Here is a 22243-nt window from a genome sequence, read left to right as displayed (position 1 = left end):
AAAGGAGGCAAGAATATACAACGGAGAAAAGACAGCTTCTTCAATAAGTGGTGCTGGGAAAACCGGACAGCTACAGGTAAAAGAATGAAATTAGAACACTTCCTAACACCATACACAAAAATAAACTCAAAATGGATTAAAGACCTAAATGTAAGACCAGACACTATAAAATTCTTAGAGGAAAACATAGGCAGAACACTCTATGACATGAATCACAGCAAGATCCTTTTTGACCCACCTCCTAGATTAACGGAAATAAAATCAAAAATAAGCAAATGGGACCTAATGAACCTTCAAAGCTTTTGCACAGCAAAGGAAACCATAAACAAGACGAAAAGACAGCCCTCAGAATGGGAGAAAATATTTGCAAACGAATCAACGGACAAAGGATTAATCTCCAACAGCTCATGCAGCTCAATATTAAAGAAACAAACAACCCGATCCAAAAATGGGAAGAAGACCTAAATAGACATTTCTCCAAAGAAGACATACAGATGGCCAAGAAGCACATGAAAAGCTGCTCAACATCACTAATTATTAGAGAAATGCAAATCAAAACCACAATGAGGTATCACCTCACACCAGTCAGAATGGCCATCATCAAGAAATATACAAACAATAAATGCTGGAGAGGGTGTGGAGAAAAGGGAACCCTCCTGCACTGTTGGTGGGAATGTAAATTGATATAGCCACTATGGAGAACAGTATGGAGGTTCCTTAAAACACTGAAAATAGAATTACCATATGACCCAGCAATCCCACTACTGGGCATATACCCTGAGAAAACCATAATTCAAAAAGAGTCATGTACCACAAAGTTCACTGCAGCACTATTTACAATAGCCAAGACATGGAAGCAACCTAAATGTCCACTGACAGATGAATGGATAAAGAAGATGTGGACCTATATACAATGGAATATTACTCAGCCATAAAAAGGAACAAAATTGAGTTATTTGTAATGAGGTGGACAGACCTAGAGCCTGTCATACAGAGTGAAGTAAGTCAGAAAGAGAAAAACAAATACCATATGCTAACACACATATAAGCAATCTAAAACCTAGTGGGAGGACAGGAATAAAGACGCAAACATAGAGAACAGACTTGAGGACGAAGAGGGGGAAGGGAAAGCTGGGACGAAGTGAGAGAGTAGCATTGACATATATACACTACCAAATGTGAAATGGATGGCTAGTGGGAAGCTGCTGCACAGCACAGGGAAATCAGCTCGATGCTTTGCAATGACCTAGAGGGGTGCAATAGGGAGGGTGGGAGGGGGGCTCAAGAGGGAGGGGATATGGGGATATATGTATACATATAGCTGATTCACTGTTTTGTACAGCAGAAACTAACACAACATTGTAAAACAATTACACTCCAATAAGAATGTTTAAAAAAAGAGAGAGAGATTTTTAAACAATGGGGGAAATTTGATTATGGACTGTGTATTAGATGATACCAAAAATATACTATCTTGTTAAATTATATAATTCCATTTTGATTACATAAAAAAATGTCCATTACTTTTAGCTTACATACAGAGGTGAAATGATTTCACATCTGAGATCTGCTTTAAAATACTTCAGCAAAGAGGAGAAAAAAAATGAAATGGAAAAAGAAAATGTGCCAAAATCTTGATTAACTGCTAAATCCAGGTCCTGAGTATATGAAAAGCATGATTGAAGGTTTTTTTTTAATTAATAAATAAATAAATAAGTAAATTTATTTATTTATTTATTCATTCACTCATTTATTTTTGGCTGCACTTGGTCTTCGTTGCTGCACGTGGGCTTCTCATTGCGGTGCCTTCTCTTGTTGCGGAGCACGGGCTTTAGGCACATGGGCTTCAGTACTTGTGGCACGCGAGCTCAGTAGTTGTGGCTCGCGGGGTCTAGAGCACAGGATCAGTAGTTGTGGCACACGGGCTTAGTTGCTCCGTGGCATGTGGGATCTTCCCAGACCACGGCTTGAACCCATGTCGCTTGCATTGGCAGGCAGATTCTTAATCACTGCGCCACCAGGGAAGTCCAATGTCTGAAGTTTTCCTAACAAAACCTTACAAGGGTTTTGTTTTGACCCTGTTAAATTTGGGGTGCTATTAGACATGCAACTGGGAATGTTAACTAGAGAGTTATATATATAAATCTGGAGTTCTGGGAAGAAGTGGGAAGTTGGAAGTCATGTTTTTCAGCCATGGGACTAAACAAAATCACTTAGAAAAGTGAAGAGAAAACAGGGTGGGAGGAACCAAGATAGAATGTTGGTACATCCAACATTTGAAGGTGGAGAAGTGGAGGAGTCAGGGAAGAAGACAGAAAAGATGCAACAAGTCAATGAGAAAGAAAACCAAGAGAGTGTGGTGTTAGCAGAATCCAAGAGAATAAATATTTCAAAAAAGAAAATGTATTCAACCAATGTCTAAAGTTTCTGAGAAGTGACCACTAGATTTGGAGACATGAAGATCACTAGTGACTGTCACAAAAGCAGTACCAATAGAGTGAAAGAGATGAAAACCTTTTGATAATGTTAGAAAGCTCATCATTCTTTAAAATATCTCCCATACGCTTTCCTAAATTCAAAGTATACTTTTACGTTTTAATGTAAAACTTAATTCTCCCATTTTCTTATACTTAGTCCAATCTCTTTTGGGAGGACTGGGGCAGTTCCTCAAACATCTGAACACTGAGTATTAAAGTCCTTCATAGTTGAGAATTAACTATTACTTACACAGCCATCATGCACATTCAGGGTTGCTTCAAGTTTTAATCTTTGGATAAATTCTCTTCTTCCTGTTTAAAAAGAAAGAACTAAATAAATCATACAATTTATTGCTTAGAGAAGTGTAACACTGTTAAGAGCCTAGGAACTGTCATGAGGTAGAGTCAAGCTCTACTTTTAACTCCTCCATTTATAGGCTGAGTGACACTGGGCAAATTAACTCCTCCTTAGCCCTAGTTTCCTCATTAGAGTACCTACCTACCTCATGTGGTTATTAAGTGATTCAAGGAGAGAAAGGGCTTAGCACAGTATCTGGAACCACAATAAACACTCAAATGTTCCCTTCATTCATCCATTCATTCAACAAATATACTGTGTACTTACTCCATTCCAGGTCGTGTTCTAGGAGCTAGGGATACAATGGTAAAATAAAAGAGAAAAAGATCCCTGACTCTAGTTAGCTTAATGAAAGACAATAAACAATATGTGACTTGGTAAAAATGCTATATGGAAAAATAAAGCAGAGAAAGGGATAAGAGAAGACTGGAGGTGGGGAATAAGGTTTTCAATTTTAAAGGGTGGTAAACAGTGTTTTAGAAGATGCCACCTATTTTTAAACACATCTCAATTTCAGAAATGCTAAAATACCTAAAAGTTCATTTCACAGTGATGAAATGTGACAGCAAAAAAATTAAATCAGCCTAAATATCCATCAATAGCAGAAAAGTTATAATACTTCAAAAATACAATAAATTCCTCCTTTGAAAAGGAGAAATTATGTTTCTTTAAGAAATGAATCATCTTTACCAAAAATGGACCAAAAAGCTTCATGTTTATTCAGAAGCTGTAATGAAAGGAAGCCGAATATATGACAAAAAACAGTAATTAGCTAAGTAATCAGGTTGATGAGATTTCAAAATTAAATTTGACTATGCTCTCTATATACAGTCACAAGGGACTCTATTATGTTTTCTTGCATTCAGCGTAAAGAGCAAGATCTTCTTGAAGCCAGACTGTTTTCTCTGTTCTCGCCTGTAACTGGTAAGATGGCTAGATAATTGATGAACATGTGGGTTAAAGATTTTGCGTGTGTTGGGGTGGGGTATGGTTCCTAAACTTATTGGAATAAAACAACCTGCAGAAATTCAGCAAAGTATTTTCATGAATTAGGTTATACTTTATATAATTTAACTTTTCGAATCTGATTTTCAGTTTTAAAAAGATGCTAACTAGTAAACAGAAAACATTTTTTTAAATCTTTTCTTTTTGGCCATCAGCAGGTGTGGTAATCCTACTGAGTTATAAATTAAGAGTTAAGGAAAAAAGTATTCAAATTAACAACATGACAATAATTAAAATTCATTAAAATGCTAAGAAAAAAGTATTAAAAAATTTTTACCAAATTTTTAAAATCTGGGCTTGAAAACATGGCTCTAGCCATTTCCAACTAGAGAAAATGGTAGTGCAACATGGGAATAGAAGACAAAGTGAGTAATTTGAGCAAGAATTCTTACATGTGAACTTGTACATAAAAACATGCACTGAGACACAACAGAGACATGACAGCTCCTAAATGATATTTTTATATGTGACTTAGGAGATCAAAATGATTGTATTGGGCTTCCCTGGTGGCGCAGTGGTTAAGAATCCGCCTGCCAATGCAGGGGACACGGGTTCGAGCCCTGGTCCGGGAAGATCCCACACGCCGCGGAGCAACTAAGCCTGTGCGCCACAACTACTGAGTCTGCGCTCTAGAGCCCGTGAGCCACAACTACTGAAGCCCGCGTGCCACAACTACTGAAACCCGCGTGCCTAGAGCCCATGCTCTGCAACAAGAGAAACCACCGCAATGAGAAGCCCGCTCACCACAACGAAGAGCAGCCCCCGCTCACCACAACTAGAGAAAAGCCTGCGTGCAGTGACGAAGACCCAACACAGCCATAAATAAATAAATAAATAAATTTATTTTATTTAAAAAGTGTATTGCCTACACATTCCATAAATGGGCTTCTAGAACAACCTAGTATAAACCTCCTCTACCCTTTTGGTAATTATATGCACTACACCAATAAATAGGAGCTGAAAGCTAGGATAAAAATAAGAACTATAAGTTTAAAGAAAAAAAAAAACTGAGTCCTCTCAAATTAAAATAAAAATAAACTCATGCCTATTATCAAGAACTGTGATGAGTCTGGCCTACTTGCAAGCTAACAAGTTACTTGCCACCATTTCATGGATGCTAGCAGAAGACACAGGACTTCTGAGTCACAGGCAAAGGATTTTACTCTCCAAGGAGAATGAGCTTCAGATTCACATTGGTTCCCCATGTCCCCCAATTCCCACAGGGCAATGCAGAGGGGTCTGGGGGGATACTGCACATGCAATGGGTTTGAATCACAGCTGGGGAACCCTGAACTGAAGGAACACAAATCTTATATCAAGCAAATCTGCCTAACCTCTGTCCCAAAGGAAAACATTATCTTTATTATTCTGGACAATAAATAAATCTGCCCTCTGCTCCACAGGGAGATATTGTGTCTCCCAAGACTGTTCCCTGAAAAGAGAGTCCAGAACAAAGTAGCCAGTGCCTCTGCTCACAAGATGTGCAGAAATACAAAAGAGACATGGAGAACTGTCTCTCAACAATTACACATTTGTTATGGATGAATTTACCTATCACTGAGGCTTTCTCTCCAAGTCTTTCTTGCAGCCCAAGCTGCCTCATTTAATTCCGTCTCTTTTACATTCCATTCTATATTAATAGATTGTAAGCTCCATAAAAAAAACCCTCTTTTGTTCACTCAAGTATCCTAAGTGCCTAGAACAGTGCCCTAAGACAAAGCAGGCACTCAATATACATTCCTGAATCAGTGAATAAATGAACAGGCTCATAATACTGATTCTGTTCTTCAACGTGTTTTCACTCAATAATACAAGGTGAACATCTTTCACTGGCAATAAATATAGACATACTGCTCATTTTTAATGGCTCTGTAACTTATGAAACAGCTTCATAACTTATTTATTCAAGTACCTATCTCCGTTATTAGACTGAGATGCTTGGGACAAGAAATGTTCGGCTTAAATCTAACTTGGAACATACTACACATACACTGGGCAAAACTTAACATCTCAGGGCCTTAGTTTTACATTTGCAAAAATTTTATATTTGATGGGAATAATACCATCAACTTTACAGGCTTCCTGTCTGGAATAAATTAAGTAGCATATGCAAAACTCATAGATGTGACTGATCTACTATAGACACTTGAGATTCGTTCTCTCCCTATGTACACATGGGATTGTTCTAAGTTAATATTGTCTGAAAAGAGAGAAAATGATTTTTTTGTTTTTGTTTTTAGGCCGCACCGTGCAGCACGTGGGATCTTAGTTCTCCGACCAGGGATCAAATCCGTGCCCCCTGCACTGGGAGTGTGGAGTCTAACCACTGGACCACCAGGGAAGTCCCGAGAGAAAATGATTTTTTTTAAATGACTTCATTAAGGAGTTGGGGTAACTTCAACTGGTTAAGAGAAAAGAATAAGGCTACTGATACTGAGAAACAGAGACGGAACAGCACTTTAACAAAACTTTTCACTTTACTTGACTCTACTGCCCCTTTGAGCAACTTCTCTTTAAGGCCAAACTTCCTAGTCAACTACAAACGCTGCCATCTCTAGCTCATTGTCAGGTCTTCCTTTTCCTGAACTGTCTGTTTTGCCCCCTCCTATTCATTGGTTTTATTCTCAGAAATCGTGGAGTATCAGTAAATTCAATGGTCTCTTTCAAGGCACATTTTTCATAACCTCATAGCATTAGCTGTCATAGGTAAATGCTGTCTCCTTGACATAATCTTCTTCTTTGGCTCCCAAGATATCTGGCCAGATAACCAGAAGAACTGAAAATTAAAGTGTAACAAACTCTGAGGAGAGAAAGAACACAGAACTGTTTTACCTTTGACAAAGAACAGGACAAAGAAGTGACTGCAATCAAAATGTGTAAGAAGAAAACAGTAAAAACTCAAATGAATCTTTAAAGGCCAAATGTGGGCTAGAGACAGTTTAGAATCTCTAGGATCCTAGGCACAGAGAGAATCTACATTCAGTCACCAGCTCTTTTCCATGAGCCGCCCCCAAGTACTCATAAGGAACACTGAAAACAACAGGAAGCCTGAGAGAGTCCCTGTCTGGGTAAGACTTAAAAAGGAAACTCCAGTCACTTTTCAGGCCCTTCTCTCATGGGAAGCAAAAGTCTTAAGCCACTGGGGAAGCCCTAGTTAAAAAGAGCCTTAGCAAAGGTCCACTAGCTTTAAGAGAGGCAGGAAACCCTCATGTCCATTTCACGCAAAGGCAACTGCCTTCAGGAAAGGAAAGAAGTATAAACTGCCTATCCTAAAGGGAGGGACAGGAATCCCCCTCCCATCCCTACCAAGAGCCTTACAATGAACAACAAGCAGCAGTTAAGTGTGGTGGCTTTGAAATGTGTCAACTCACAACGAACCATGTTTCCCAGAATTTTTTCCCTGTATGTTTCATGTTACTTGAATTACCAGTCATATTTGCACAAGATTGGTGGGTGGAAGTAAAGCAACAGCAATACTGATTTTTATTGATGCTTATATTGTTTATATACATTGTAACTTGTCTGGCTCACCTCGTTAGAATGGGGAGCAACTAGGCCTATAACCATCCTGCCTACCCATAGATCCTCTTTTAGGTTCTTGGAATACTAGGCCAATTTGTGTTTAGGTCCATGACAAAGGGTACCAGTTTCTCCTAAAAAAAACACCTACATCTATAAGACTGAAGACAGTGAGAACTGGCATAGATCTTGTTTTCATGGGTTCAGGTTTGTCCTTCCTATCCCCAATTTACCATCATCCCTTCCCAACTGTCTGTCCTGAGGATGTCAAGCCCCAGCAAAAGACATGAAGAAAACAACTTTACAGAGACAGTTTAATGAGTTCCCACAACTATACAAAGTCAAATACCAGTAACACATCTTTGTGTGTATGTCTGTATATCTCCTAGTAATTCTGCTTCTTTGATTGAACTCATTCATGATTAACATTTTCAGCAAACTAGCAAAAGAGGGAAACTTCCTCAATCTGGTAATAAGCACCAATAAAAGACCTAAAATATATCACATTTCATGGTGAAAGACTGAATGCTTCCCACTTAAAATCAGGACAATACAAGGAAGTCCACTCTCACCAGTATTATTAAACACAGTCCTGGAAGTTTTAGACATTGGAATAACGTTAAGAAAAAAAAAAAGGCACATAGTTTGGAAAGGAAGAAATAAAACAGTCCCTATTGAAAGATGACATGATTTTCCACATAGAAATGTCCTGGAATATACCCAGAAACCTCTGAGAATTAATACGTAAATTTTGCAAGATCACAGGATATAAGATCAACACACAAAAAAAATCACACTGTTACATACTAACAATGAATGGGTAGAAGTTAAACTTAAACACAATACATTTGGGCTTCCCTGGTGGCACAGTGGTTAAGAATCCGCCTGCCAATGCACGGGACATGGGTTTGAGTCCTGGTCCGGGAAGATCCCACATGCCGTGGAACAACTAAGCCCACGCGCCACAACTACTGAGCCTGCGCTCTAGAGCCCGCGAGCCACATTACTGAAGCCCACATGCCTAGAGACCGTGCTCTGCACCACAACGAAGAGTACCCCCCGCTCGCTGCAACTGGAGAAAGCCCGCGCACAGCAACAAAGACCCAACTCAGCCAAAAATAAATAAATAAATAAATAGGTTTATTTAAAAAAAAAAATACATTAATAATTGCTCAGAAGAAAATTAAATATTTAGACATAAATATAACAAAATATGCTGAAGATATGCATCCTGATAATTATAAAATGCTGATGAAAGAAACCAAAGAACTAAATAACTGGAGTGATGTACTGTGTTTATGGATCAGAAGACTCAACATAGTAAAGATGCCAGTCCTTCCCAAACTGATATGTGAGTCCAATGCAATTCCTATCAAAATCCCAGCAAGGCATTTTGGAGATAAGGACAACCTTACTCTAAAATTCATACAAAAAGGTAAAAGACATAGAAGAGCTAAAACAATTTTGAAAAAGAATTATTGAGGGGAGAAAACGTCACTCAACTTGATGTAAAAACTTACTATGTAGCTACAGTAAGCAAAACAGTATGGTATTTACAAAGGGACAGACACACAGATCAATGCAAGAGAATAGAGAACACTGATTAGATACACATAAATGTGCCCAACTGATTTTTAATAAAGGTGCAAAAGCAATTCAATGGAGAAAATACAGACTTTTAAACAAATGGTGCTAGGGCAAGTGGACATTCATAAGCACAAAAATGAACTTCAAGGTAAATCACATACCTCATACAAAAATTAACACAAAATGGACCCTGGACTTAAACGTAAAAATATAAGACTATAAAACTTCAGGGAAAAAACACAGGAGGTAATCTCCAGGACCTAGGGTTAAGTTAAGAGTGTTTAGACATCAGACCAAAAGCATAATCCATAAAAGAAAAAAACTGATAAATTGGACCTCTCCAAAGTTAAAAACCTTTACTCTGCAAAAGACTCTATGAAAAGAAGAAAAAGACAAACTACACACTGGGAGAAAATATTTGCAAACTGCATATCTGACGAAGGACTAATACCTAAACTATATAAATAAGTCTCAAAAAACAACAGTGAAAAAACAACAGTGAGAGACATGAAAATACACGCCACTGAAAATATTAAGATGGCAGGACCCCTCCGAGTACCAACAACCAGCTGCGTTGGGACCTGGCCTTACCTGCCAGCTGGCCAGCATCAGCCCAGGACTCCTGCACTGCACAGCCAGCCATACCAGGACCTGGCCCCAGCCACAAGCAGCTGGAAGCCTCTGCACTATGCAGGACCCCACAGCCAAGTGGGCTGGGAGCCAGCCCCATGTACCAGAGTGCCCACATAGCCCACACAGGGGGCACCCCTAGGTCATACAACTCTGGTGACCTGAGGGGAGTGTACTTATTCCACAAGCTGCACGGCACGGCCAAAAAAAAAGAAGACATAACAATTGTAAATATATTTGCACCTAACATAGGAGCACATAAACACATAAACCAAATATTAACAAACATAAAGAAATTGACAGTAACATAATACTACTAGGGAACTTTAACACTCCACTTACATCAATGGATAGATCATCCAGACAGAAAATCAATAAGGAAACACTAACCTTAAACAACCTATCAGGGACTTCCCTAGTGGTCCAGTGGTTAAGAATCCGCCTCCCAATACAGGGGACACAGGTTCAATCCCTGGTCGGAGGACTAATATCCCACACACCATGAGGCAACTAAGCCTGCACTCTCTAGACCCGTGCACCACAACTAGAGAGCCCACATGCCACAACTACTGAGCCCACATGCTATGGGGCCCACGTGCCACAACTAGAGATCCCCACATACCACAACTACTGAGTCCACGCGCTCTAGAGCCCACACGCCACAACAAAAGATCCCGCATTCTGCAACTAAGACCCGATGCAGCCAAATAAATAAATAAATAAATAAATATTTTACAAAATGGTTAAGATAAATGTTGTGTATCTTACCTCAGTAAGTTTAAAAAAAATCAAATAAGACGAACTTAATAGATATAGAAAGAACGTTCCATTCAAAAGCAACAGAATACACATTCTTCTCAAGTACACATGGAACATCTCAAGGATAGAGCACAAGCTGGGCCACAAAGCAAGTCTCAATAAATCTTCTTAAGACTGAAATCATACCAAACATCTTTTCTGACCATAACGCTATGAGCCTAGAAATCAACTATAAAGAGAGAAACTGCAGACACAAAAAAACACATGGAGGCTAAACAACATGCTACTAAACAACCAATGGATCACTGATGGAATCAAAGAGAAAATCCAAAAATACCTGGAAACAAATGAAAGTGGAAACACACTGATCCAAAATCTATGGGACTTAGCACAAGCAGTTCTAAGAGAGAAGTTTAGAGCAATACAAGCCTAGCTCAGGAAACAAGAAAAATCTCAAACAACCTAACTTTGCACCTAAAGCTACTAGAAAAATAACAAACAAAACCCACAGTTAGCAGAAGGAAAGAAATAAAAAACAGCAAAATAAGTGAAATAAAAACTAAAAGATCAATAGAAAAGACCAATGAAACTAAGAGCTGGTTCTTTGAAAAGACAGACCAAATTGATAAACCTTTAGCTACACACATCAAGAAACAAAGAGAGGGCCCAAATCAATAAAATCAGAAATGAAAAAGGAGAAATACAAAGGATCATAAGAAATTACTATGAAAAACTATGCACCAATAAAATGGACAACCCAAAAAAAACTGACAAATTCCTAGAAATGTACAATCTCCCAAGACTGAATCGGGAAGAAATAGAAAACTTGAACAGACCAATTACCAGTAATGAAATTGAGTCAATAACCAAAAAACTAAGAATAAGCAAAACTCCAGGACCAGACAGCCTCACAGGTAAATTCTACCATTTAAAGAAGAGTTAATACCTATCCTCAAACTATTCAAAAAAACTAGAGGAAGGACTTCTGAACTCATTCTATAAAGCCAGCAGCACCCTGATACCATAAAATTAAAAAAAAACACACACAAAAAAGGAAATTACAGGTGAATATCACTGATGAACACATATGCAAAAATCCTCAACAAAATACTAGCAAATCAAATTCAACAATACATTATATGGATCATACACCATATTCAAATGGGATTTATCCCAAGAATGCAAGGATGATTCAATATCTGCAAATCAATCAGTGTGATAAACCACATTAACAAATTGAAGAATAAAAATCATATGATCATGTGATCATCTCCATAGATGCAGAAAAAGCTTTTGACAAAATTCAATATTCATTTATGATAAAAATCCTCAACAAAGTAGGTATAAAGAGAACACACCTCCACATAATAAAGGCCCACTTTACTGACAAGTCCACAGCTAACATCACACTCAACAGTGAAAAGCTGAAAGCATTTTCCCTAAAATCAGGAATGAGACAAGGATGCCCACTCTTGGCACTTTTATTCAACATAGTACTGGACGTCCCAGACACAGCAATCACACAAGAAAAAGAAATAAAAGGAATCCAAATTGGAAAGGAAGAAGTAAAACTGTCACTGTTTGCAGATGACCTGATACTACATATGGAAAGTCCTAAAGATACCACCAAAAAACTATTAGAATGAATGAATTCAATACAGTTACAGATACAAAATTAATATATAGAAATATTTTGTTTCTATGCAGTAACAATAAACTACCAGAAGGAGAAATTAAGCAAAAAATCCCATTAACAATTGCATCAAAACGAATAAAACACTTAGGAATAAATCTAACCAAGGAGGTATAAGACTCAGGAAACTATAAAACACTGATAAAAGAAATTGAAGATGACACAATTGGAAAGATATACTGAGTTTGTGGATTGGAAGAATTAATATTGTTAAAATGTTTACACTACCCAAGGCAAGCTATAGACTCAATGCAATTCCTATCAAAATACCAATGGCATTTTTCATAGAACTAGAATAGATAATTCTAAAATTTCTATGGAAACACAAAATACCCCAAATAACCAAAACAATCTTTAGTAAGAACAAAGCTGGAGGTATCACACTCCTTGATTTCAAACTATACTACAAGCTAAAGCAAATAAACAGTATGGTACTGGCACAAAAACAGACACACAGATCAACGGAACAAAATAGAAAACATAGAAATGAACCCACACGTACATGGTCAATCAATCTACGACAAAGGAGGCAAGAATACAGAATGAAGGGAAAGATAGCCTCTTCAATAAATGGTGTTGGGAAAACTGGACAGCTACATGCAAAAGTATGAAACTGAACAAACTTTCTCACATCATACACAAAAATTCAAAATGAATTAAAGACTTAAATGTGAGACCTGAAACCATAAAACTTCTAGAAGAAAATATAGGCAGTATGCTCTTTGACCTCAGTCTAAGTAATATTTTTTTTTATTTGTCTCCTCAGCAAGGGAAACAAAAGCAAAAATAAACAAATGGGAGTACATCAATCTAAAAAGCTTTCTGCACAGTAAAGGAAACTATCTACAAGACTAACAGACCACCAATTGAATGTTAAAAGATTTTTGCAAACAATATATTTCATAAGGGGTTAATATCCAAACTACACCAAAAACTCATACGATGCAATATCAAAACAAAACCCGAGGGACTTCCCTTGTGGCGCAGTGGTTAAGAATCCACCTGCCAGTGCGGGGGACATGGGTTCGATCCCTGGTCTGGGAAGATCCCACATGCTGCGGAGCAGCTAGGTCCGTGTGCCACAACTACTGAGCCTTTGCTCTAGAGCCCACAAGCCACAACTACTGAGCCTGCGTGCCACAACTGCTGAAGCCCACGTGCCTGGAGCCCATGATCCGCAACGAGAAGCCACTGCAATGAGAAGCCCACACGCCGCAATGAAGAGTAGTCCCCGCTCGCCGCAACTAGAGAAAGCCCGCGCAGAGCAACGAAGGCCCGATGCAGCCAATTAATTAATTAATTAATTAATTAAAAACCCAATTATAAAATGGGCAGAAGACCTGAACAGACATTTTGACAAGGAAGACATACAGATGGCCAATGCGCACATGAAAAAATGCTCAACATCAGTAAACATCATGGAAATGTAAATCAAAACCACAATGAGATATCACCTCACACCTGTCAGAAAGGCTATTATCAAAAAACAACAAATAACAAGTGTGGGAGAGGATGTGAAGGAAAGGAAACCCTCATGCACTGTTGGTGGGAATGCAAATTGGTACAGTCACTATGGAAAACAGTATGGAGGTTCCTCAAAAAACTAAAAAGAGAACTACCATACTATCCAGTGATTCCACTTCTAGGTAATTTCCAGAAGAAAACAAAAGCATTAATTCAAAACAATATATGCACCCCTATGTTCATTGTAGCATTATTTACAGTAGCCAAGATGTGGAAGCAACCTAACTGTCCATCAACAGATGAATGGATAAAAAAGATGTGGTGCATATATATGCAATGGAATACTACTCAGCCATGAAAAGGATGAAATTTTGCCATTTACAACAACGTGGATGGACCCGGAGGATATTATGTTAAGTGAAGTAAGTCAGAGAGAGAAACAAAAATATCACGAGTTCACTTACATGTGAAATCTTAAAAACAAAACAAATGAACAAACGTAACAGAACAGAAACAGACTCATAGATACAGAGAACAAACAGGTGGTTGCCTAAAGGGAGGTGGTTGGGGGGAATAGTTGAAGGAGATTAAGAGGTACAAACTTCCAATTACAAAATAAATGAACCACATCAATGAAATGTACAGCATAGGAAATACAGTCAATAATATTGTAATAACTTTGTATGGTGACAGATAGTAACTATACTGATAGTGGTGATTATTTTGTAGTGTACATAAATATTGAATCACTATGTTGAGCACCTGGAACTAAATTAAGTACTTCAATTAAAAATTGATACTTCAATTTAAAATACTTCAATTAAATACAACACTTCAATTAAAAAAAAGAATAAGAAAATATAAAGATAGTTTAAAAAAACCAAAAGCACATAAAAAGATGCTCAAAATTAACCATTAGGGAAATTATAAATTTAAACCACGAGTTACCATTACACACTTATTAGAATTACTAAAATAAAAAACAGTGGCAACACTAAAAAAATAAAAAAAAATAAAAAATAAATAAAAAAAAAAAAACCAGTGGCAACACTAAATGCTGCTGATGATGCAGAGAAACTGGATTACTCATACGTGGCTGATGGGAACATAAAATGGTTCAGCCATACTGGAAAAAGGTATGGCAGTTTCTTACAAAAGTAAACAATGTGCTTATCATATAGTGCAGTAACTACAATTCTTGGACATTTATCCCAGAGATGAAAATTTATGTTCATACAAAAACCTGTATATCGATGTTCGTAACAGCTCTCTATTTAACAGTCAAAAACTGGAAACAGGGCTTCCCTGGTGGCGCAGTGGTTGAGAATCTGCCTGCCAATGCAGGGGACACGGGTTCGAGCCCTGGTCTGGGAAGATCCCACAAGCCGCGGAGCAACTAGGCCCGTGAGCCACAACTACTGAGCCTGCGCGTCTGGAGCCTGTGCTCCGCAACAAGAGAGGCCGCGATAGTGAGAGGCCCACGCACCGCGATGAAGAGTGGCCCCCGCTTGCCACAACTGGAGAAAGCCCTCGCACAGAAACGAAGACCCAACACAGCCAAAAATAAATAAATAAATAAATAATAATTAAGAAAGCAACTTTAAAAAAAAAAATTAAATACAGTTTAAAAAAAAAACTGGAAACAATACAAATATCTTCAACAAATGAACGATTAGTTATATATTCATATCATGAAATACTAATCAACAATAGAAAGAAATAAACTATTGTACACACAACCTGGATGAATCTTAAGGGAATTATGCAGAGTGAAAAAAGCCAATCTCAAAAGTTTACATGCTGTTATTTATAACATTACATATATGTTATTTATGTAACATTCTTGAAATGACAAAATTATAGAAAGGGAGAACAGATTAGTAGTTACCAGGGGTTAGCCGTTGGGAGGGAAGGATGTACCTGTGGCTAAAAATGGGATCACAAAGGACTATTGTGATGAAACTGTTCTGTACCTTAAATATGGTGGTAACCACTTTAGTCTATTAACATTAATTAACATTAATTTATTAAAATTATTAGAGAAATGCAAATCAAAACTACAATGAGGTATCACATCACACCGGTCAGAATGGCCATTATCAAAAAATCTAGAAACAATAAATGCTTTAAAGGATGTGGTGAAAAGGGCACCCTCCTCCACTGTTGGTGGGAATGTAAATTGATACACCACTATGGAGAACAGTATGGAGGTTCCTTAAAACACTAAAAATAGAAAGCAATCCCACTACTTGGCATATACCCTGAGAAAACCATAATTCCAAAAGAGTCATGTACCACAATGTTCACTGCAGCACTATTTACAACAGTCAGGACATGGAAGCAACCTAAATGTCCATTGACAGATGAATGAATAAAGAAGATGTGGCACACATTTACAATGGAATATTACTCAGCCATAAAAGGAACAAAATTGAGTTATTTGTAGTGAGGTGGATAGACCTAGAGTCTGTCATACAGAGTGAAGTCAGAAAGAGAAAAACAAATACCATATGCTGAAACATATATATGGAATCTAAAAAAAAAAAAAAAATGGTACTGATGAACCTAGTGGCAGGGCAGAAATAAAGACACAGACATAGAGAATGGACTTGAGGACATGGTGGGGGAGGGGGAAACTGGGGTGAAGTGAGAGTAGCATTGACGCATATACACTACCAAATGTAAAACAGATAGCTAGTGGGAAGCAGCAGGATAGCAAAGGGAGATTAGCTCCGTGCTTTGCGACGACCTAGAGGGGTGGGATTGGGAGGGTGGGAGGGAGGCTCTAGAGGGAGGGGATATGGGGATATATGCATGCATATGGCTAATTCACTCTGTTGTACAACAGAAATTAACACAGCATTGTGCAGCAATTATACTCCCATAAAGATGTATTAAAAAAATAATAATAAAATAAAATTTTTTTTTAAATTAAATTAATTAAAATCAGTGCTAAAATTGCATGGAACTAAATACACACACATGCAAAAGTGCATGTAAAACTGGGGAAATCTGAATAAGATTCATAGATCTATCTATGTCAATTTCCTGATTGTGATATATTAATATAGTTGTACAAGATATTACCATTGGGAAATTGAGAGTATATGAGATCTCTTTGTATTATTTCTAACAACTGCACATGCATCTACAGTTATCTCTAAATTAAAAGTTAAAGTGCCAAACAAAACAAAACCTTCCCACAAAGAAAACTCCAAGCTCAGATGGCTTCAATGATGAAATCTATCAAACATTTAAGGAAAAGGTAATTTCAAGTCTACACAAACTCTTCAGAAAAAGAGAAGAACACTTCCAACACATTTATGAGGCCAGCATTATCCTGATACCAAAAACAGGCAAAAATATAACAACTGTGAGCTAATATCCTTAACAAAAACACAAAATTCTTACCAAAAGTGAAGCCAGCAATATATAAAGGACAATTTATCATAACCAAGTAGGATTTGGCCCAGGAATTGAATGTTGGTTCAACATTCAAAAATCAATCAATATGTTAACATAATCTATGAAACAGAAATCATATAATCAACTCAACAGACGCAGAAAAAAACCCTGACAAAATTCAACAGCTAGTCATGATAAACACTCTCAGCAATTTAAGAGTAGAAGGGGATTTCTTCAATGGGTATCTACAAAAACCTACAGTCAACAACGTATTTAATAGTTAAAGACTGAATGCTTTCCAGGATGAGGAATAAGGCAACAATGTCCACTCTTACTACTTCCTTTCAAGATTCTACTGGAGTCCTGGTCAATGCAATTAAGCAAGAAAATTGAAAACGGAAGAAAAAAATAACATAGGTAAAAAAGGAAGAAATTTTGGTTTTTTTGGGTTTTTTTTTTTGGTCACACCACGCTCCTTGTGGGATCTTAGTTCCCCAACCAGGGATTGAACCTGGTCCCTCTGGGCAGTGAGAGCACCAAGTCCTAATCACTGTACCGCCAGGGAAATCCCAGGAAGAATCTTAATATGCAGTGACATAATCATCTACATAAAATCCAAAAAAGCCTGCAAAAAAAAAATTTTATAAGAACTAATGAGTAGGGCTTCCCTGGTGGCACAGTGGTTAAGAATCCACCTGCCAGTGCAGGGGTCACAGGTTCAAGCCCTAGTCCGGGAAGATCCCACATGCCCCGGAGCAACTAAGCCCGTGCGACACAACTAATATTTTAATAGTTAATAGTTATTATTAACTATTAAAATCAGACCTTTTTTAGCTTTCATTGAAATTTTAAGACTAAAGAAACAAAATACAAATACTTCACTAACTTTTCCCCAGTAGTTAACAAGGAGGCAAAACTCAGAATTGTCTGACCCTCATAAAATATGTTTTAACCCGGCAACACTTTATGAAGAACTTGGTAAGTCTGAATATAGATGTATTCAAGATACGCTAAAGACTAATCTAAATGCAAAATTATCCATTTCAATACATACTGACCCTAAAGATATTCAAAGGACATAGACTTCCTAATCGCCTGAACGAAAGAAGATTTCAATCTCCACTATAAGGCTGTCACTGGCTTAGTGCTATAGTCTGAATGTTCGTGTCCCCCCATCACCCCACCCGGACCAATTCCTCTGATGAAACACTAATTAGGAGGTGGGAATCTTTGGGAGGTGATTAGGCTTGGATTAGTGCCCTTATAAAAAAGATCCCAGAGAATTAGCTCACTTCTGCCTTGTGAGGTTATGGTGAAAAGATGGCTATGAACCAGGGAGCAGGCCCTCACCAGACTCAGAACCTGACCATGTGAGCACCCTTATCTCAAGCTTCCAGCCTCCAAAACTTTGAAAAATAAATTTATGTTGTTCAAAAGCCACCCAGTTTATGGTATTTTGTTACAGCATCCCAAGTTGACCAAAACACTGCCTCATCATAATTTAAACACTTTGTATTAAACATATAATACATTAGGGCAAACAACTCCCTTGAAAATTTCCCTTAAATTGCTTTTTGTTAAGTCAATTACTGTCTTTTAATTTAGAAGGGTTAGAAAGTGTAAATTCTAATTGTAGGCAAGCCTGTCTAAAATGAGAGAAATAGGAAGAGAAAGAAGAAATGTACAGATGATAGTTTCTTTTATAAGTAATGTTCATCTCTATAAAACTGTAATGAAATATGTATGGCTAATAAATTATTATAACAATCATTGAGTTCCAAAAGCACTACTCTATAACTAGTATACGGTATCTTAAGAAACATTTAGACCTAAAGGTGTCTCTGACTCTGGACTTTGACAATTGCTCTTTAAAAAAATAAATCCTCCATTGAAATTTAGATCGGGCTCACAAAGATTACAATCCCTGGCCTAGCCTCTGAATCCATGCTAGACAAAACACTTCATTGGTTCAGGTGAATCTTGTGAATTTGTGGGCTATAAGTAAACATATGCATCTTCTTCTAAATAACACATGACAAATTACCTTTATTCTCACAATATAAAAGGATGTTTTGTGAACTGCAATTTTTTTTGATGGGAGGAAAAGAGAAAATTAACCAAATTTAAATAAAATCACCTGTAAAACATGAATACTACTATTGAAAAGGCACATGCTATGGTTAATTTGAAATGCACATGTTACAAGAAAAATCTGTCAATTGCTTCTATCCCAATTTTACTGTTATTTAGAAGTAATTCATTATTAGAAATACAAATAATGAAGATAAATTAGAAAAATATCTAACCTACAATACTATAAACAATCAAAATGTTTAAATATTGAAGTCCCCCACCAAAAAAAATCTATTTACTTTTTAAAACACTTGGACTTTTTAAAAAGAAGACTTTATAAGAGTACTTCAAAATATCATTTTTTAAAAATCTCATTAATTCAGGCAATACCAATGTGGATTTTGCTGTTTCCTGCTAAGCCAAGATTAGCACTGGAGTGTGGAAGAGATGGATAAACCAAAGGTGTAAAGAAAGTCTCCTAAGGCTAAGAAATTACTCTTCAAGCTATTTTTGAATATTTAAAAAAACCACTTTTAAAGGATGTGCTAATTATAAAGTATATATTACTACCACATTTAAAATATTATGTAAGATATGGAATTTCCTGCATGAATATACATATATTTGAAAATCTATAATTTCGACTTTCTACTAAAGACAGTGGACTCTTACTCTTCAATTCTCCTCCACCCAATACACGAGCTCCACTCCCATTATGGAGCTAGAAGAGGAAGGGAAAAAGATAATGTATGGTTTTATATTTTAATTGACTCTATCATAGATACAGCTGAAGTAACTGAACCAGTAGAAAACATTAATACATAAACCTACATATAAGTACTACTTATTTAAATGCTCCAACTAATAGAGATAAAGGACCACATATAAATTCATTGGTGTAGAACACAAGTTTTTTTTAAGCTAAAATTAAGTTCTTTCTCAGCAAGTAAGTATTAAAAGAAATACTGCACATCTTTTAGGTTAATGGTTTAAAAAAGCTCTCTACTGATATTAAATTTTAAAATGATTAATCACCACCCCAGGTACTTATCCTAGAACAAATGCACAAAAAGCATGTGCAAGGAGGTTCACTGTAGTGCTGTTAGTAACAGCAAACGTCCAAAAAAATAAAGAAAGGTTGAGTCGACGATGACACCTTCATACCGTTAAATACTCTGCAACAGTTTAAAAGACTGTATAGATCTATTTTTACTGCCATGCAAAGATCTCCAAGATGTAATGTAAAAAAAAAAGCAAGTTGCAAAACAGTGTTTACAGTATGACACCATATATTCAGGTCACACACACTCCTACAGCATTTCTACATATACACATGTGCTTGTAAGAATTCAAAGAAAAAGGTCTGGAAGAATATTCAAGAAACAGAGAACATTGTTACCTCTCAAAGAGTGTGTGTGTGAAACTGGAATGGGAGAAATCACAAGGATCTGTGCTTCATTCTTATTAAGTTTTTACAAGGAGAATGTATTCATGTCACTTGAGACACTAAAAAACATGAGCAAGGGAAAAAAATGCCTGCTAACTTCTCTCAAATAACTCACAAACCGGAACTATTAGGTGTAGCGAAATTTCATTTTCTTTTATTGATTTTAAGTCAAAACCAAATGACATCAACAAATACCTAGCAAAAAGTAACAAAATTGCAAAGAAAAAATTTTTAGTGATGTTGTCTTATCTTCAAATTAAAAAAAAAGAAAAGAAAAAGAAGAAAGAGTAATGAAAAGATTGCAGAGGAAGGAAGAAAAAAGACCCCTACTAAATCCGTCCACTTTTAGCTCAGGCGTGACCCAGAATCCTCACAAATCCGCTTTACGCAAAACGAAAAAAACTGGACTACCGTTCCCCCTAGTATCGAAGGTTGTTTTTAGAAAGCTTAACTAAGTAACAGTAAATGCCAAGTGTGTTTCACAGGGGTGGGAATGGGAACTTGAAACCCTACACCTCCTTAAAGCGGTCGAATCGACGGAACAGCAGAGTCCAACTGGGAAAGCGCGCGGGGGTGGGGAGAGCTCAGCTATCACTTTCAGGTTTTGGCTCCGAGCCGCACAAGAGTTTACACCGAGTCTGTTTGGAGCGTGGAGTCCCCGAGGGAGGTCAACGCGTCGCCACGGACACCTAAGCCCTCCCGAGACTTTAGGGGAGGGGCGGTCAACACAAACTTAGGTCCTTCGGCTGAGCGAGGAGAGCGGTGGAGAAGAGCAAAAGCGCCAACTTCTGCTCTAAACGCGGCAGCTCGGGGAGGTTCGACAAGTCTTCTCCCGAGTCCCACTCCAGAAGCGACCCCAACACCTTTCCCGGCCAGTACCGTCTGCCCCCTGTCCGGCCCCCCGAAGGAAAACCCAGTAAGGGCGGCGGCTGGCACCATGAAAGGGGGACTTAGCCATGGGAGGAAACGGGCACGGGGTCCGTCCGCCGAGGTCCACCCAGCACCTCGGCGTCTCTGGGGCTTCCCTGCCCAGGCGCTGTCCCACGTCCAAGAGCCCCAGCGGCGTGGCCCCCTCCCCCACCTCTGGGCGGCGACCTCAGCGCCTCCGCCCCAGGGCCCCCGCTCACCCAGGTAGCGGCTCCGCAGCCGGGACGGGTCCTCCAGCCCGAGGGATCTTTTTCTCACGTCCCACAACAGGTGTGGGCAGCAGCCACCCCGAGACATGGCTCCGCCGGGCCGGGGGAGGAGAGGAGACCACCGCGTGGGGGAGGGGAAGAGGGGGAGGGGACACGCGGATCAACACCCGAGCTGCACCGGCACCATCCGCGCGCCGGGCCTGGCGGTAGCAGCGAGTTAGATGGCGGTGTCAGCGGCAGCGCCTTCGCCCCCGAAGCCCGGCCGCACCCGGGCCTGAGCTCGCCTCATACTCTCCTTCTCAAGACTACCCAGAACATCCAGAGATCAGCAACTGTCCCCTCCCTCGGCACCCCCTCCTACAGGGGGAGGTGGAGGAGGCGGAGGCGGCCTCGACTCCTCCCTCTCCTCTTTCTGGACACCCTCCCTTTCAAGCCTTTCTCGCGAGATGACGACCACCCTGGAGACTGAGGCCGGTGTGTGCCAGGGCTGCCCTTACCCTAGAAAAGTGGGTTCAGACCACTCTAGTCAAATCCTTAATACTCTGGATAAATGAGGAATAGAAACGGAAGAAGCTGAAATCGGAAGTCTCGCGCTCACGAGTCTCATTCCAAAGGAAGCAACAGAGTTGTGCGGCGTCATCCTTAATCGGGTCAGGAAGGCCCGAAAAGCCCGTTTTATCTAGGGGCCTC

At 38.6% G+C, this 22243-nt stretch overlaps 1 protein-coding gene across 7 annotated transcripts in view; it reads right to left on the bottom strand.

Annotated features, from left to right (window-relative positions):
- The window catches only part of DCAF6 (DDB1 and CUL4 associated factor 6), a 164584-nt gene extending 142661 nt beyond the window's left edge, over nucleotides 1-21923 (bottom strand). For 4 of the 7 annotated variants that reach the window (XM_068541204.1, XM_068541197.1, XM_068541200.1 and 1 more), the window contains exons 1-2: nucleotides 21545-21922; nucleotides 2728-2789 (exon numbers count right to left, since the gene is read on the bottom strand). In XM_068541204.1, coding sequence (XP_068397305.1) covers nucleotides 2728-2789; nucleotides 21545-21641 — 159 coding nt within the window. In that variant the 5' untranslated portion in view covers nucleotides 21642-21922. Of the gene's footprint in view, nucleotides 1-2727; nucleotides 2790-21544 lie in introns of all 7 variants that reach the window. The other 3 variants (XM_068541203.1, XM_068541199.1, XM_068541202.1) reach the window with 3 other exon arrangements.
- Between the last annotated feature and the right edge of the window lie 320 nt (nucleotides 21924-22243).

The sequence above is a fragment of the Eschrichtius robustus genome, chromosome 3, assembly GCF_028021215.1.
Source record: "Eschrichtius robustus isolate mEscRob2 chromosome 3, mEscRob2.pri, whole genome shotgun sequence".
Lineage (NCBI taxonomy): Eukaryota > Metazoa > Chordata > Mammalia > Artiodactyla > Eschrichtiidae > Eschrichtius > Eschrichtius robustus.
Note: the sequence above shows the minus strand (reverse complement) of the source record. Positions and strands in the feature narration are given on the sequence as shown.